This window comes from Dama dama, chromosome X (assembly GCF_033118175.1).
Source record: "Dama dama isolate Ldn47 chromosome X, ASM3311817v1, whole genome shotgun sequence".
NCBI lineage: Eukaryota > Metazoa > Chordata > Mammalia > Artiodactyla > Cervidae > Dama > Dama dama.
Window position 1 is genome coordinate 50,781,307 of NC_083714.1, and position 18,600 is coordinate 50,799,906.

General features: G+C 44.2%; 1 protein-coding gene across 8 annotated transcripts in view; it reads left to right on the forward strand.

Annotated features, from left to right (window-relative positions):
* The first annotated feature begins 666 nt into the window (after positions 1–666).
* The window catches only part of AFF2 (ALF transcription elongation factor 2), a 538,050-nt gene continuing 520,116 nt past the window's right edge, over positions 667–18,600 (forward strand). For 7 of the 8 annotated variants that reach the window (XM_061135862.1, XM_061135864.1, XM_061135865.1 and 4 more), the window contains exon 1: positions 667–770. In XM_061135862.1, coding sequence (XP_060991845.1) covers positions 724–770 — 47 coding nt within the window. In that variant the 5' untranslated portion in view covers positions 667–723. The remainder of the gene's footprint in view (positions 771–18,600) is intronic. The other variant, XM_061135869.1, reaches the window with a different exon arrangement.

Here is an 18,600-nt window from a genome sequence, read left to right on the forward strand (position 1 = left end):
TCCGGAAGCCGGCCTCCTGGCCCCGCCGGGCCCCCGCCCGCCTCGGTGCAGCTGCCCCTCCAGCCCGGGCCCCAGGGCGCGAGTCCCCAGGTCTGCGGCCGCTCCCACCAGCTGATTTTGACAGAGGGGGGTCCCGGTCGGCGCGGACGGGCGGGGCGAGCCCCTGCCAGATCCGGGGATGATAACGTGCCGGCTCCATGTCGCGGCTTCGGGCTGTCCAGGCTCCGCCCCCTGTGAGTGTGTAAGTGTGTGATGCTGCCGCGGCCGCCGCCGCCGCCGCCGCCTGTGCAGCCGCCGACGCTGCCGCCCCGGCTGCCGCGCCGCGCCGCGCCGCTGCCGCTGCCCCGGCCGCCCCTGCCGCCGCCACCGCCGCCGCCAGCCCGCAGCCCGCCAGGCGGGCGGCCCCGCCGGCCCGAGCCCGCCGCGCCTGCCGCCGCAGCGTCGGGGCGCTGGGCGCGCGGGCAGCCGCGGACCGAGCAGACCCGAGCGGGCGGTCAGGCACTTGCCCGCCCGCTGCCGCCGCCGCCGCCGCCGCCCCGAAGCTCAGGACCCGGCACCTCCGGCGCCCGCCCTCGCCGTCAATGCGGCCCGGGCACTTTTAGCCGGGCAGGAGGGCCGGAGAGCGGGACTGCCCAGAGCAGCGCACGAGCCGCGCCGAGAGCCACGCAGACCCGCCGCGAGCAGGGACGGACGCCCGCCCGCCGCCGCCGCCGCCCGGCCGCTATGGATCTATTCGACTTTTTCAGGGACTGGGACCTGGAGCAGCAGTGGTAGGTGTTGCTTTTTGCCTTCTCCTTTGCTGCGCGGGTCCCCGCGCTGGGGCTGGGCTTTCCGCCTTTGTTAAGAGGAGCCGGGGCTTGGTGGGGGCGCCCCGGACGCCCTCCCACTTGCTCTCGGCCACCTCTGGCCCCGGCCGCCGCGACTCCTCGGTCGGGTGCCCGGGTGGGTGTAGGTGCGGATGAGTGAGGAATGCGGGTCCGGAAGGCGTCGCTTTGCACTCCAAGTCCGAAGAGTTGCGTTTGGCCCAAATCGGATGCGCTGCTGTCCGGGGTTTGAGCCGCGCGACCTCCGCCCGGGATTTTCTGCCCAAACGGCTGGCCTGGCGGCCTCCCAGCGCACCGGATGCTGCCGCTCGAAATGCCCCCAACTTTCCCAGGTGCCCGACGCCGGCGGCGGGTCGCGGGGGGACAGGCAGCGACCAGGTGCCACCGGCGGCCCTCCGCGTCCCCGGCGGCCACCGCCCCCGCCGCCACCTCGGTCCCCGCGCGGCGCGGCGCGCACACCTTCCCTTCCACCCGCTCGCAATCGGGAGCCTGGCGGCGGCTTCGGGGGCCACTGTGCGGGGGACCCCGGGTTCCGGGCCGACTGCGGCGTTGGCTTTCAGTACTGCGGGGTTTTGAAGTTGGCCCCTAAAGTTGGCCGCTCCGAAGTCAACGCACATTTAATTAGCCCCTGGGTCCTGTCCGCACACCGCCCCCCCCCCCCCCCCCGCACTGGGAGGCAGCTACCGGTTTGTGTCATAGGCACCCAGCTCGGATTCAAAGGTTTAGTCAGCTCTTCCCCAAATACCATCAACTTGTCGCCGAGAGGGCTGTCTATGAAAGAAGGTGCAGAGGTGACTGAGAGCTAGAAAGTTGTTACTCTGCGTGCTGTGCGCGCGCGTGTGCATCAATAGCGATGCACATATCTATTAACTTTTACAAAAGCCTCACCTCCTGCACCAACGTTATCACTGTTCATTTGTCATAACATTTTCTCGTATCAGTTTGCCCCCACAGCCTATGGAATTAGATGAGGGGAAGGCACGGCGGTAGCAACTTAGAATTGCACGCTTCGCTATTGGCTTTTTAAATGGAGTTGGAATAATCTATAGTACCGACCGGCAGTGCGAAATCTTTTGCAACGTTAAACTCCTGGCAGCCGTTGACTCTGAATGCTGTGTTTTTTTTTACAAGGATTTCCCTCGCTGATGTGATATTTTAGGCAATTTCCTTCTTTAGAAAAGGGTCACACTCTTAGCCAATAGTTTCATTATGCCAATCATGACTCCTTTAGTTGAAAATCCAAGATAACCAGAACTTAAAAACATTTTATTTTACAGCAATTCCGGGTAAATCCTTGAAGCCACAAATTACGCTGTATCAGTATTAATCTATAAGGCATTTTTTGATACCATGCAGGGTTTTATCAGCTCTGCAGAAGAACACGTTGCAATTTTTAATAAGCACGCTGTTATTTAAAAGTAAAGATCACAATAAAATTACTGCTCCATTAAATATTACGCTCCTGTATACAGCCTTTACTTTGTTTCACTAATTTATTTTGCAGGCACCTGATAACCACAGCATTACTATTTGCATACAATTTGCCTAATATACAGTGTGGGTAACATCATTGACTTAACAGACGTTGTTATAATTGATTTTGTGGGTGTAGTTCAAATGATAAACATATATACAATGTTTTAGGTTTTTAAAAACATGTTTATTATACTATTTTAATTTCAGTTTAATCTTAGGCACATGCAGTTGCATATTTAAAGGGGTGAGCTCTTTTGATTTGTCTTTTCAGAAGACTACATCTCTCTCCTTTTTTGAAAACTATCTTTTATTATATTAAGGAAAATGCAAAACCTGATTTCCTCTAGATGCCTAACTGCCACATCAGTTAAGAAACATGTGGACTCAGACACTCTGTGGATATTATGTGAATACTGATGAATTAGTATAACATGTCTGCATAAATCAGCCAGCCTTTTCCCTCTGTGCACACGTTCCAGGAACATTTCTCCTTCGATTGTGAGGGGCAAGCTTCCTTCTACATCTGTGTTTGTAAACATTTGTAATGCTGCAGTTGTGCATCTGTGTATTGTACACCCCCACAGAGAAAAGGAACAGAAATGTGAATAGTGGGTGAACTAAAGAGTTTGCTTATTGCCTTGAATGAAAGTCTGTACCTTTCCAAACTCTCTTGCACATCCAGAGCATGGCAATGGCATGTTCATTACATGTTTACTTCCCCTCCTGGGGAGTAAGTAGTTGCTTAGAGGGATGGCATCCATTGCTCCCCACCCCAAACCTCCCAAGGATGCCCTAGGAAGAAAAAGGCACCAGCCAAGTTAAGGATCTCATTTCCATTGGACCTCTTCTCAGCATTCATTTGTGGAACAGAGAGCTCTGAGCCATCTCTACCACAACCCTATGTCTGACATAATAACCGGATCAGGCCAGCTAAAAAACAAACTCATCTTCCACGACCTAATGGAGAAAGACTTTACAGAAACAGGCATATGTGTCACTTACAGACACTAGACTATAGTAAACAAAAAGTGTGTGCCCATTTAGAAACATCCACATTCCTCAGGAGGAAAGCAAATGGGCAGGACGAGGCATGGGTGACTCTTCCCAGCCTGGGCGGTTAAGAGTGCTCGGCGCTAAACAGAACAGAGCCCTGAACTCCACACACGGCAAGAATCTCTTAATGGGTCATGCTCTTGACTCGATTAAAGGGCCAAAGCTCTCATTCTTGAAGATTCCTGGGTGAATGAGCAGTGTCCACCTGTGTCTGAATTTAATATGAACCATTCTGTGAAAAAGAGGAAGGCGCAGATGGCTGTGTACACCAAAGGTACCACTTGCTCTTAAAAAGTGAAAAAAGGATAAGGGAAAAAAGAATCAAATTTGATCGTTTAAATCATTGCGTACCCTTGCCTGTGCTAACCCAGTCAATGAATTCTTGAGGTGTCTGGAGATCACGTGGCTAGATTTGGACTCCTTTACCAGCAGGATCTGAGGGTCTGCCAAGTGTCCAGCCTTTCTGTCGGCAGGCACCCCTCCCGTATTGATGAGATGTTGCTTTGTGACAGGCTGAGGTTCTTTGCAGGGGTGCTTATCATCATTTTATCATTGAAAAAGAAAGATGGAAGGAAAGAAGGGAAGACCGATACAGGAAGGGGCTCACACTAAAAAATAAAAATGGAAAAGCAAATCACCATGAGAGCAAAATCACCATGTTGCAAAGCTTGATGACAATTGTAGTTAAGCCAGGATGACGGTGGCCGACTTTGCCTGTGAAGGACAGAGGCCAGCATCCTTGGTTTGTAGTTTTTATGTGATGTCTCACAAGTAGCCTAATTAGAGGCGAGCTTGCAAATGGGCAGTTATACAGGAAGAGAGTTAAACTCACTAAACTGTTAGATAAATAGAAAGTTCAAAGGTCTGTGTGGGGCTGTTGAGGCTGGGAAGGGGCCATGTGCGGGCCAGGCTTCTCCTCCCCTCCCCCTCGTCCGCTGCCCCAGCGGCCCCCACTTTGCTCAGGTTCCCTCAGCCTTGTGGGAGGCTGGGATCCTGCTCTCCAGACAAAAGTGAACTGTTCCAGCTTCAGTTGGGCATGGCCCATGCACAGCGGCGGCCCGGCTGCCTCCGCCTGTTCTGTGTGCACAGATCTGGGAGGCCTCCCTCTCTTCGATCCTCTGGAAGAGTGGCAGAGGCCTGTTGGTGAATGGGAATGTCAGGGAGGGACTGAGAAGGCAGCCCACCTTTACCTGGGATTGGCGGGAATATGGAGGGGGCCGAGGGGGTCCTGGATCTTGCCCCTGGATCTTGTTCTGACCAAGGCCCACAGGTCGCCAGGGTTTCTCTTTCTCTGCCTCCATCCATTTATCTTTCCCCCTTCCCCTCTATTTGTTTTCCATTGAAAGGAAGACAGTCAGTGGTCTCTTTTTTCTTGCTGGTACAATATTCATTCTCCAGTGTGTCTGAGCTTTCATTCAAAAAACCGCTTGAGCTTGAGTGTGTAGTGGGGTGGGGAGTAAGACTCAAGGTGGTGAAATTAGCTACTGATAAGGTCTGCTCTACACCCGGCTGAAACCCCCCAAAGAATAAGTGCTATCTCTGTAAATCTTAAAAGGCATGTCTGTTGGACAAGGAAGAAAATTATCTCATGTTAGAAATCAGTTTAATGATACATGAATTGTTTTGCTAATGATTCAGTCAAGCATTTAACAAGTCTAAAATATACAAATCAAGATTGAAAATGACTGCCTCAAATATGAATCTGTCATTATAGACATAAACGAGATTCCAAACATTTAAGCATGTTGTAGATGGATAAAAATTATATTGTATTTAAACATGCTAATTATTGTTGAATAGAAATGGTTTTAATATGCTGAACCTTTATTTCATGCCCATTATTCTTAGCTAAGACTATTGCTTGCATGCAGAATCTGCACATATTTAACACATATTTAATTGAAAAAATCATAAAAGCCCAATAAAATGGCCATCTCTGGAACAAACTAGGAACTGTACTCCCATGAGCTTATAGCTATAGGTTGTACTTCAGAAAGGGAAACCACCACATACTTGATGAGCTTGTCACATAGACAAAACAATGGGTACAGTGAGTACATTTTTCACTCTTAATTTTGTTTTTTTCTGATTCCTGTGGGATAAAGAAAGAGATTTAAAAACTTGTTTACTGAGAATGGAAAGAAGTTTATTGCTGATATAAGAACTCAAGACCACAATCTGGAGAAACCTTTTTGAGGAGTGTGTGTGTGTGTGTGTGTGTGTGTGTGTGTGTGTGTGTGTTTCACCTGTGTATGTGATAAGTTGCATCATCATCACTGTTGTTGTTATTTGGGTATCTACTCAGTGCCCCAAATATGACTGAGTAGCTAGTGCTTTAAATACTCAATTTTACTTAATCCTTTAAACAACTTTATAAGATGGGTCCTAATATGACCTCCATTTTTAGATGAAGAAATGGAGGCACTGGCTCCTCAGTTATGCAGTTCAGATTCCAGCCTAGATGGAGCTGACCCCCGAGTCTGCATCAGCAACTGACATCTTGTCTGAGCCTTTCCAACAGGTGCCGTCCTTCCTCGTACATCATCTCTTTCCATCATTGTGCATCAGAATGCGCAGGTGTTATTCCCATTTTACAGATGAACAAACAGACCTAGATAGGTTGATTGACTCATCTAAGTTCACACAGCCTGATTTGTATCAATGGTAGGGCTGGATCAGAAATCCACATCTCCCACTTTCCAGTTTAATTGCCTTCCCGCACACCTTCATTGCCTGTTTTTTTAATTATTATTATCGCCTAATATTTATTGTTACTGGGTGAGCTGGAGCATCTGGCTCTCACTGAAACAAACAGATTGGATTGTGTATGTTATGCTTGTGTAAAAAAAAAAATTTCTGTGGAATGACCATATAATCAACTAGCCATGGAACTCTGCTTTTTTCTTTTAATCAAATAAGGAACAGTTTATGTAATGATACAATCTCTTAGCACTTGTTTATGGATGCTTCTTTAATGAGAAGGTATGAATAGCACACTATATGTATATTGTAATTTTCCATTCATATATGTATAGTATATATCATATATATAATTTTCCATATATATATGTCAAAACTCAAATCCTTGAGAACTGTCTATTTAAATTCAAATACCCTAATTTTGAAGATTCAGTACTTGAACTTAAAGAAGACCACAGTATATCTGTCTAGTTAATTGGAAGCCTCAAAGCTGGGTGTAAGGGGTAGATAGCATTTCTTTCCAAAGCTTTATAACTTACCACATCTATCATTTGATTTGATCCTCACAATAACCTTGTGGGTTTGCCATGACTGGTCCTACTGGCTTCATTTTGTAGATGGCAAAAATGGCAGCTCAGAGAGGTTAACTGACTTGCCTGTTTTCACAGTATGTGGATGGTCTTAGGATTTGTGTTTATTGTTCTTTTCACTGTATCACTACTGTTGCATTAAGTCATTTGTGTTTAAATATTCACACACCCTCTCACATCATCTTGGACAGTGCCTTTTTCATTACAGATGCTCAAGAAACATCTGCTAACACGAGAATCCCACCAGCTCCAAGAGTGGTCTATACAAATACTACTGTCTTTCAAAGATAGTTGCAAAAATCCTGGTGGTAATACCACCCCTCTACCTGTTTGATAGTGTTTTAATTGTTTTGTAATTTTTTGACAGTCTCTTAGCCAGTCTGGTCTCTTTTGAGTAAAGGAATGAGAAAGAACGATGGTAACCCAAAAAATGCTTAATAGGAAAAGGCAAAATTAGAACCCCTGTTACTTACCCCTGTGCTTAAAAAGAGAAAACCAGATTCCTATGAATTCTAAGATATGCTTAGAACTGCAAACTGCAGCTTTGAAGGTTGAGGCGTCCAGCACTGTATTGTGTCTCAATCTGTGTGGAGAACGTTAAAGAAGAATGTGTGATAAAAATCTGAAGAAGAATTGACTGATTGGAGGCTTGGGATTCCTCCAGCTTTCCTTGAGTTTCAGCCTTTATGACTTGTATTTCATCATGAGAAGGCTGTTTTTCTACTTAACTGTAGCAGATCCACACCATAAATTATCATGACTGTTAAACAAAGGTCCAGCACTGGGTTCCTCTAATGTAAAACTTTTATGTTGCACTTTAATGAAATTTTATATGCATGTTCAAAGCGAGGCACACTTTATACCATGGAGAGGGCGATGCTCTGAATTGTTGAATTTATTTTAAGGTAAATCTTTTCGATGACCTTAGCTGCTAACATCCACCTACTTACTGAGCTGAGAAAAATTATCTGAGTGCTTAAATAAAATGGCATGATTTAAGCAGAGCTGACACTAGCCCTCCAGCTAGAATCTGATTTTGATTATGGATTGCTTAGTTTATGGAATGCTATTTTTCATATACCTGTGCATTTTGCTTCATTTGGAAAAGAAAATCAGCCAGTGATTGAAAGTTATCTTTGATGTGGTTGTTTGATAGGCGTGTGCTGGTCTTGGAAGGTGTAAAGGCCACACACTGGGAAATATCTAAGGAAACTTGAAATCGCTCATCTGTTTATTTTTTCAATGTTCATTTTACTGGAGAAAAGGAAAAGAAGAAACACAACGCTTCCATCCCATAAAGAGTGGTTTGTTTTCTTAGATTTCTAAATAACAGTTGTCTGTATCATCGACCAGCTTCAGTGAAAACCAGATCTCAATAGCAGGTATGTATGGTGGCATTGATGAAACCCTATTTCTGGAATCCGAATTTTGTGTTTTGGAGGCCACATATCTCCTGTCAGTAGCATTGAAATGGTCTCTTTTTTATATGAATAAAAATAAAATCCTGCTCATCTTGTAGTGGTGCTGCAGTTGCAGCCTGGGCTTTAACAGTCACCAGGAGAACTTTCTTAGGAGTCTGATGCCTCCTTGGTCTTTGGGTCTCTAGTATGATTTGATCAAACCACCCCACTGGAAGGAGTGTGTTTTGAGGACAGTTTAACCTTCTGACTGTGGCAATATGTACAGGATGACCTAACTGTCTGCTGAACAATGAGAAATGCAATTGCAGAGGCTTTATTTCTCCCTCCAGGATGTCAGTCAATGAATTTTTTTAATAAATTAATTTTCCAAAGGGACTGGTGGTTTCACACCAGGTCGGCACAGCCATGGTAACTAAATTAAATTCCAGCTTGATGGATGTTTCTGATGAAGTGCCATGGAATGCTGGAGAGGTCTCATCAATTAGCCATTATTTATTTGCTGGCAGAAGTCTTGGCTTGGGTGTGTAGATATTAATCAATGCCTCAAACCTAATGTTTGAAGACTGGAGGGCTTCACCATCATCTGGTTCAGCCTCTTCATCGTACAGATGAGGAGACTGAGGCCAAGGATGGGGAAATAACTTGCCCAAGGATGTATAGTCCACACGTGACATTGTTGGGTAGGGTCTGGAGCCCTTGTGCCCTGGTTCAGTACTTGTCACTCTCTCCAGAATGGTTTCCAGGGTTTCCCAGGTGGTGCTAGTGGTAAAGAACCTGCCTGCTACTTCAGGAGACATAAGAGACTCGGGTTCAATCCCTGGGTTGGGGAGATCCCTTGGAGGAAGAAATGGCAACTTACTTCAATATTCACGCCTAGAGAATCCCATGGACAGCGGAGCCTGGTGGGCTGCAGTCCATAGGGTTGCAAAGAGTTGGATGTGACTGAAGCAACTTAGCATGCATGGCAGAGGTGTTTGCTTCGTGTACCAGCTCTGTGCCCAGTGCTTTGCTAGGCAGTCACTCTTAGAGGGAGAGGAAAGGAATGTAGAAGGTGACCTCTGGCCTCACTGACTTGACGTTGGAATGTAGAACTAGTTTGGGGGAAATAGTATGACATGGATGTAAGTAAAGTAGGAATTCAGAGAGAGAGAGAGAGACTGTGGGCTAGAGGAGGAGAAGCAGTCTTCCTCAAGGCCAAGAGTGAAATGGAAAACCAGAAATGTGGGCTATTTAGAAGACCAGGAGCAGCAACACTTGCTCTTCAACAGTTGTCTTTGGACCCACAGTTATCTGGTTGGATAGTCGCTCACAGTCATCACATAATTGCTGAAGTTATGTTTTGCTATGTGAACAGAGTTATTGTCATCACCCACTGACCACCATTGGCTGTGAGATAACCACAAAATTCTGGACAATCATTTAACTATCTGTATTATGTAAATATTGATGCAGGCATTCTTCAAAGAAATACCAAATGAAAGTTTGTTTTCCCGAATCAGTTGAAACAAATGTTTGTCATTTGGCACCATTGCTGGCAAAGTAGCTATGTTTGAAAGATGCATATATTGTGGCTCTTGAGATGTACCCAGATATATTTGTTCTTTTGTTCTTTTTCTTTTGAAAAAATTATTAGCTTGTTTTTCTGAAAGGTGTGTATTGATGTTTTTCCTTTTGCCTTTTTTTCCTCCTAAAGTTGGTGCCTTGGTACCATCTGATTGGCATTTATATCTATGTTTATAATGAATTGTTTGGCCACAAAATAATTCGTTGTCTGGCTGTCTCCTTTGAATCTGAGCTCTGTCTTGGCGAAGCCACTGGCTATAATTCTCCTGCCTCTCTGCCCCTAAACTCACATACTCTTGCCCCGTTGGGTTAGACACCCCTCCTCTGAGCTGCCATGCTGCCCTGACCAGAGTTCCAGTGCACCTGAGTTTTGAGGGATGAGAATATGTCTTTTATTGATGTAATCCTAGTTAGGGTCTGGCCCAGAGTAATAGCCTAATGAAGCCAATCCAAGGTGCACCATCGTTTGCTTATCTGAGTCATTCAGGCATTGCACTAGGTCTTCCAAATATTATGTCTAGGTGGGAAGCCATCATAATAAGTCATATTAATAATAGCGAGTGAAAATAATAATCAGAGCTAACATTTCTTCTGTGACAGGCTCTGATTTGTGTTCTCTGAGTTCCCCATTTTGCAGGGCGGGGAAACTGGGACAGAGAGGGTCAGCAACTGAGAGTAGGTTACAGAGCTGAAATGAACAACAGGCTGTGTAAATCCTTCACTGTGCTGCTTGCCCATGATAATACCCTGGCAGAGATGCTAAAGCAGTGGCAAGCACTGCGTGCCGTGGGGCTTGGCAGCGGACGAGGCTGACGAGGCCTTTGTCACTCTTCTTTAGTATTTACAAGTCAGCATCGGGTTTTCATCCATAACCATATACAAGGTCTAACTGGCCTGATATCTACTCCAGCAAGAGACACTCGATTCTGCTCCTCTTTGGTGTAAGCATGAGATTCAGTGCTTGGGAGGAAGATGCATTCAATATGGGCTCCATGAAGGTGGAGTCTTTTTGGGGGTGGTATGATTTACTACTGCAGCTTCACTGCTTAGAACAGTGGCACACAGTAGGTGCTCAGTTACTTTCTGCAAAATCGATGAATGGTTTGATATACAGTAACCTGCTTAATGCTTTGTGTGATCAGCTTTGTGAGCAGAGCTGGGAGGTGCAGACTGAGGTCTAAGAGCTGAGCTAAAATCACGGTGGTCAGACAGGCCAGTACAGGTAGATATGTTCCTAAAACAGCATGCTTATTAAAGTTTTATAAAGTCAGTCTCTCTATGTGCATCTTGCTTGCCAGAAATCCTGCGGGGAATTCTTTGTTGATGAGAGTAATTGCTTCTAACAACCCTAAACTTACCAGTTTTGTGATTTTAGATGGTTATGCATAGCATTTTCTTTCTGCGAGGTATAGCTACATTTATTATCTACAACAATACCATGAGGGTAATTTTTCAAACTTTTTTTTGTTGTTGAAAAAGATGTCTTAAATTGTTATTGTCACCAGAATGAGGCTTTCCTCTAGTTCAGAGTGGGGGGTGGGTGGTGAAAGAACATGCCTTCAACATTTGCTCAATATTTTTCTCCCCACTTTTATACCATGGTCTCCTCTGAGGCAGATGCCTTATTTGTTTTTTGTCCTTCTTTCTTTCTTTTAAAAATAGCTCCCGCTTTGGAGGCTAACCTGGGATTTGGATTTTCCTAACATATTTGGGGCTTCCCAGGTGGTGCAGTTGTAAGGAATCTGCCTGCCAATGCAGGAGATGCAGGAGACATGGGTTTGATCCCTGGGTTGGGAAGATCCTCTGGTGGAGGGAATGGCAGTCCACTCCAGTATTCTTGCCTGGAGAATCCCATGGTCAGAAGAGCCTGGTGGGCTACTGTCCATGGGGTCACAAAGAGTCGGATATGACTGAGTGACTAAACACACAGGCAACGTGCAACATATTTTTAGACCAAACACATTTTCTACTTATGCCTCTGAAGGATTCAGATCGCAATTTCATCTTTAGGATGTGCAGGAACGTTTCCCTGTGTGTTCATTTTGCAGCACTCTGTAAGATGGTTTGAGTGCCAGCATGAGAGAAGTAGCATTTTGCCAAGCACTGTGTTCCATATTTTACACACATCACCTTATTGAGCAAGCACCCCCAGAAGATAGATGTTTTTTCCCACTGCTTTCAAAGAGTTGGACATCAGCTGTCTCAGAGTTCATGGGTAACTTCAAACTTCAAGTGTAACTAAAATTAATCTTGGGGGGGAAACCCTCTAAATGTTATTTATTGTTTTTACAGTATACATTTAAAGGTCATGAGATTCAAGTCAAGAAAGAAAGATAAAAGGCGTTAAAGAAATCTAGGACATTTTTGTAGAGATAAAGTACATAGTTAAATTAACTCGACATTAAGGTACATATTTTGAGGAGAAATTGTAGGTACTTACAAGTTTGTAATAAATTAGGTCTCATATCAGAAATGAAACATATCCAAGTATTAACAGTCCAGGGGGAATGCAAGAGCCATGGCAGTCTTTAAAAAAAAGTGAACTGCTAAATATTAACTATATCCCTTTTGGTATAATTAGACATTTTGGCCCATTAGTTTTTTGCAATTCTAAAACAGTTTAAACTTCAATGGTGCACATATATTCAGACTGCGAGGGATAAAGTTCCTATCAAGAATGATGAAGACTGTTATGGCTGGATTCTGATTAGCATTTTACCCTGAAATTACAATGAAATGCCATTGCACACTCTACTGCCATTGAAAAAATGACACCCGTGGCAGACTTATACCATACAGACTTTTGTAAACAGTTGCAGTTACTCACATATTTTGAACAAAAAACTGAAATGTGATGAACCTATCTCAAGAGGCTTGAAAAGTTAAAGTGAATTCTAACTGTAGATTAGTAGCAAATGATGACAGCAGCACCAGTATTACCTCAGCTGATTAATTTATAGGGATACTGGTCAATGATTTTAACCAACAGCTACGCATAGTAGAATCCTAATGGGATCTGTCTGTTAAAATTACATAAAGTAGGGCATTTGATTTATTTCATAGTTTCTCAAAGCTCAATTTTAACTTCATACAAATAATGCATTAGTCACCCAGGATAAATGACACATTGAATAAAGTTGTGATTTTGTCTGCTTCTCCTAATCTCATTTAGCACAGGACCACATCTGGCTCCCTAGTGTCTTCCTATCCTGAACATTTGTAGTAGAATGGGATCTTTACATATCTCATCAGAGGAGACTGGATCATGTAGGCCTTGCCCTGACCCTGGGTTTCTTGGGTGTGTAAAGAAGGCTTACTGCTTGGGTGTAGCATTAAGAACTGCCATTGCTACAGCGAGATGCACAAGTGTTTATAGACATTGCTGCTCTTAATACACAATTAGCTGAAAGATTGCATTTTAAGTTGGTAACCAGTTTGAGACTGGTTAAGTATTCAAATCTGAAATATGTATTATGAAAAGTAAACTTAGTAAAATAGCACTAAAATCCTTAAAATTCACCTTACCATGTTAAAATGTGAGAGTACACCAAACTTTGCCTAGGTGCCCAGACCAATTCTAGCCCACCAGTTATATCTGTACGCTTGACCCTGGGACTGGGGAGTCTTTTCCTTGGGCTATGAATGCCTCACAGTGTCACCTTCACCATCCAGTTTTAGTGCCTGAGATGTGACTACCTTGTACACTATGATCACTGTTATCATCATCTTTCTTTGGGTTCATTACGTCCATGGAAGATGGAAAGGTGAGTTTGTCCAATAGAAAAACTTTGAAATCTGCTCAGCCTGCAATTGCACACCAAAATTGGGAGGTGGCGGGGGAGGTTTTAAATTCATGGCTGGCTGGAAATATGTAGGTTTATATTTTTAAGTTTTAAAAAACACGAATAGTAAGAAGCCCATAGAACTTTGTGGATGTCAAATAACTCTTAAAAAACGAAGGCAAATGATGAAGTATGGGGTAAGTTTCTTGAAATTGAACATAATCATAAAAATCCAAGGAAAAGCAATATATTCTGCAAAATTTATGAGTTTTTTGGTGGGGAGAGTTTGCAAAGCTTGACAACCCCCAGTGCATCTGGCCTGGCACATTCCTATTTGTAATGAGAACCTTATGGGGTGCCGGGCCTTGGTTTTCTTAGGCAGGCCTGCTCCCCAGGGGTATCATAAATGATATGCGAGTCAGAAACTTCATGGCTCATGGCATTTCTCAGAGATGTTTTAGTTAAGCTGCCTCACCCAGCTACAGGGGCAGAAGGTGGGAAACAAGTCTCCTCGTAAATCTTCGTTGAGCTTTAATTAATTAATTTTGTTTTTTCTATTGTTCATAGGAATTAGAAAGGGGAAGGGTAACTGAGTGAATGTGCCTACATGACTCCACAGATATGGTCCAAGTTATCGGGGGTTCCTGTGGCTTTTATTATTTCATGGGCACACATTCATTTAACAACAACAATGACAAAAACCCAGAAAATCGCAAATGTGTAAATACTGGTAACAAAAAGTTGCCAAAAACAGAAGAAAAGGGGCAATGCCAATGTTAGGGCTACTTTTCCAGTTTTCCACAGTCTCTTCTTTGCTTTTATTCCCCACATGCTATGAAAGCTTGAAATGTGTCCCAGTCTCACTTGTGAACTTGGGCCTCACCTTGTGGGCTGTGTGGGGTGGTATGGCTGGTAGGTCATGAAATGGAGATTTGTGAATTCGTGTTTGTTCAAATGCGTTCCAGCACCTGGATTTCCTGAATGAAGTTCTGATGTTACTTTTTACTCAAAAGGAGTTCCAGCCATGTTGGTGGTGTGGTTGGGGGTGGGGAAGTTCCATCTTGAATGGGCCTGTATACTGTCGATCCTTTAACTCACTCGGCCTCTGCTGTGACTTTGGGCTTCTCTCTCAATAGGCCTGGGGAAGCCCGATGTTAGTTTTGACTCCTTAGTGCTCTGTCACCTCCCCTTCTGTCTCTGCCTTTTGGATTCCTAACATTTATTCCTACGAACGGCTTAGTAGCTACAGTTTTATTCCCTTCCTTGGGTAGGTCTAATGCATTGAGAACAGGACTGCCCATCTCATGAGTGTCGCTGACCTCCTCATTGTCTTCCTTTTAATCATATCTGTTACATGTGATACATTTTCAGACTTGTTTACCCTTTATTAGTGAGCTGGGATACTTACGGCAGTTTATCGAAAGGGGAAAAACAACAATGCTTTCTGGGAGCCATTTAACTAATTTCTCCTGAAGACTATCTATGCATTTTATGAGGGAAGTGTTTAAAAGGTTGTCGTGAATGAGGCAGCCGACACTGAATGAGAAGATTTGACAAAAAGAAACGTTTTTTTTTCAGAGGAAAAAGAAGCAGTTTTTACATTTCGTAAGCTTATTTTGAAAGGGTAATGGAGGAATTGCTCTGTTTCCTCACTAGGGGAAAAAAGAGAAAAAAATAACATATTCTGGGGACAGAAGCCTTTAATATCTTGCAAGCTGTTTCAATGAATTCCAAGTTTCAGGTCCAAAACTCTTGTGGCTAATGGAGATTTATGCTCCATCAGTTTTAAAAATCCAAGAAGGCATCTTGAATTTAAATTGTCAAATTATTAGACCTTCATTTTCAACGAAATGGAAAGACATTGGAAATTCTAGCCATTTTGCTTTGGCAAATTAAGCCACACTTGTTGGTGTTGCTGGAGTTTAATAATAAGGCAGAATTTTCATAAATAGACAATGGGTGTTGAAGCCTTCCTCCATGACAATTAAGCAGAGAATTAAGGCTCTCTGTGTGCCTCAGTTTTTTTTTTCCACAATGATAATCTCCCATTTAAAACCTGAATTGTAAAAATCGGCAGAGGTATAAAAATCTAAAGAGAAATAGGATCAGTTTTCATGAATCAACGTGAACTCCTTACAGTTGTGTGATGGTGGAGGGAGAGCAGAGGCACGTCTGCTTCTCTGGAACACTTGCTCCCAGGTCCATGTCCCCGCGCTTGTCTTAGAGCTTCAGACCTTCTGAGGAATGGGGCCTTGGCGGGGGCCTCGGCCAGCTCCCTGGCCATGCCCTTCCCCTGCTCTCCCTAGCAGTGCTCACCCAGCTTCTGTCAACCCAAAAAGCAAACCAGAAAATGGGAGAATAAAACCTCCTCTCAAGGCAGCCTGTTCTTTCCTATCTGGGCAGTTCAGCTACACCTTCCATCATCTGTGTGAAAAGGCCTCTCAAGCTTCCAGCCCTTGGTTCTAGTTCTTCCCTGAAGGCCACACAGAGGATGTGTCATTGCCTTGGCTCACGTCAGCCCTCCTGGGTCTGAGGGCAGCCCTCCTGTGTTCACTGTGTTCTCATTTCTCAGGGCAGAACATTCCAGTACGCAGATAACGGCCTGCAGGGACTCATGGTTGTCCCTGTATAGATATGCGGAGCAGAGGTGGCCAGGCCTGGCAGGCTGGAGCATCTTCTTCCAAGATGGGGATTGGATCTGAATAGCATCCCACTCTGTCCCTACATTCTTGAGTGGTCCCACTCTCCTTGCAATATGTGCCACAGCCAAACCTTTGCAATGGGTAAAATCTTAAGTGTTATGGGGATCTTAGGGTTTCCCTGGTGGCTCAGATGATAAAGAATATGCCTGCAATGTGGGGGGATCTGGTTTCAATTCTTGGGTCAGGGAGATCCCCTGGAGAAGGTAATGTTAACCCCCTTCAGTATTCTTGCCTGGAGAATTCCATGGACAGAGGAGCCTGACAGGCTACAGTCCATGGAGATGCAAGAGTCAGACACGATTGAGTGACTAAACCACCACCACCACCACCATGGAGATCTTATGGTGGCCATTGCGTACATGGCTCCTGGAGCCAGATCATTAAATACTTAAACTAGGATGAGAGTTGGTTCTTCAAGGCACCCAAAGTCATATCTGAAGATCCTTCCAGTTGCAGGGATTACAGCCCTCTTTAAGATGACAAAAACAGATACTCCTTGCCCAGCCTTCAGGGCCCTGGTTGATGATTCCTGCAGGAGATTTATGTGAAGGAGAGCGACATGACAAAGAGGATTGGCTGGAGCCACAGCAAACCATTTCCAAAGACACTGTTCTGAAAGGGCTTGAGTCATCAATCATATGGTGAAACGCACGGCACAGGGCATCTGGCTTTCTTTTTGACTGCCAGGAAGCTAGGCTGACCCAGCACTGCCTTGAGTAATTTCTTCAATGGCTAGTACTCATTATTTCCACCTGCTGCATGAGAGGGAGCTTAAGTCAAAATCTAGCCCCTATGATATTGCACCGAATTGTTGATTACTGCAACCTTTTTGTCAGTATTCAGCAAACCACTTCCTGTACTGCACTATTGATGAATTATTGTCAACCTTTGAATTCAGCTGTACAGCACCGAGTATTTTTGCTAAAGGGACACTAAATTGGAAAATAATTTTTTTCACTCATCTTTTTCACAGCTTTTCATGGGGCATCCTAAGATGAATGGTTTTTTGCTACCAAATGCCTTTTAGAAATACTCAGTTTAGATCCAGACTCAAGACTCGTCTTGACTTGGGCGAATACTCTTTTAAAGAGACTTTAGATTCCATTTTGTTCTGGGCAAGTCTTGGCACTGGAGTGTGGATTTTGCTAATAAGACCAAACAGAGCCAGCTGTGTTCTTCCAGAGAGCCACCTTGAGTATCAGTGTGGATGACAGATGACAGCCTGTGCATTAAGAAGTTTATTGTATGTAATTGGGCCATGGTCTGTTGTATTTGCAGTGCTTGGCATGGTCTGTCCCTCCCACAAGAGACAGAATGACTGTGGGTCATTTATTGCAAGAGCATAAGAGTCTTCTTTGCTCTGCCCAGAGCAATGACCCCACAGATGACTGCACTTTGATGGGGAGGGGAAGGGATGGCGTGTGGTGTCAGGTCACTTTCCACTTGAGTGGATGTTACCTTGTGGAGTTTTAGGTAGAGAGGTATACATGTCTGGTATTTAAGCTAAGACTAGATGACCCTCATCAGGAATGCTGTAGACAGGATTCCAGCATTAGATAAAGGCTGAACTAGATGACCTTTGAGGTTGTTTCAACTGCTGAGTTTTTATGATGCTTTAAAATTCCTCAGGAGAAAAGCTGCAGCAGAGGGCATTGGCTGTGAATCTCAAGCTCGTGATTGTCAGATAATAATGCTTACATCAGATCACCTTAAATTCACTTTAAATTTCAAAAATAGAGAGCTCACAATGTTTTGCCTGATTTGGGGGAGGATCTGATTTTGGGGAGGAAGTGTGAGCAGGAAAACATGAAGATTACTGCCACATAAAATACAACAAACCATGAAAATAGCATCAGCAGTCCAAATTAAAAAAAATAGTTTTAATTAAAAGAATTGGGAATCACTGACATATATAGGCTTTTAAAGTTTTTCTTAGCTCATTTGTGAGCTCGACACATGGAGCCTATTAATTCCTATTGCCTCCTATTGGCATTTTAACGGCACCTTATATAAATAGAGGCAGAGAAGCTAGTGGCTGCTCGGCCCAGACTCCTCACTCTTGCATTCCTGGCTTCGTGCCGGAACCTGACTCCATTTGGCTATTGACAGGCTTGTTACAGAAGGTGTTGACCATTCTCTGGTCAGGAGTGGTGCGTCAACATCCTCTGCAAAGGAGAATGGATATTTATCTCCCTCTTCTCCACTTACTTCCTGTGTGTCTGTGAAATGAAACCTACACATCTTTTTCATCTTGGTTTGTCACATCATGGAATAAATATCACAGTCTTTAAACACATTTTTTGGTGAAATCCCTGATAGCAATTTCCAGTTCAGATTGGCTAGTAGTGACTTTCTGTCCTCCAGTTGTATAGATGTGAAAATAATACAAAGCAGAAGGAACTACAAATTTAAAAAAGCAAAAATGATAAAAAGAGAACTTAAACATTCAAAGAGGAATTTGAACTTTTTCTTGTGTCCATGGCTACAAA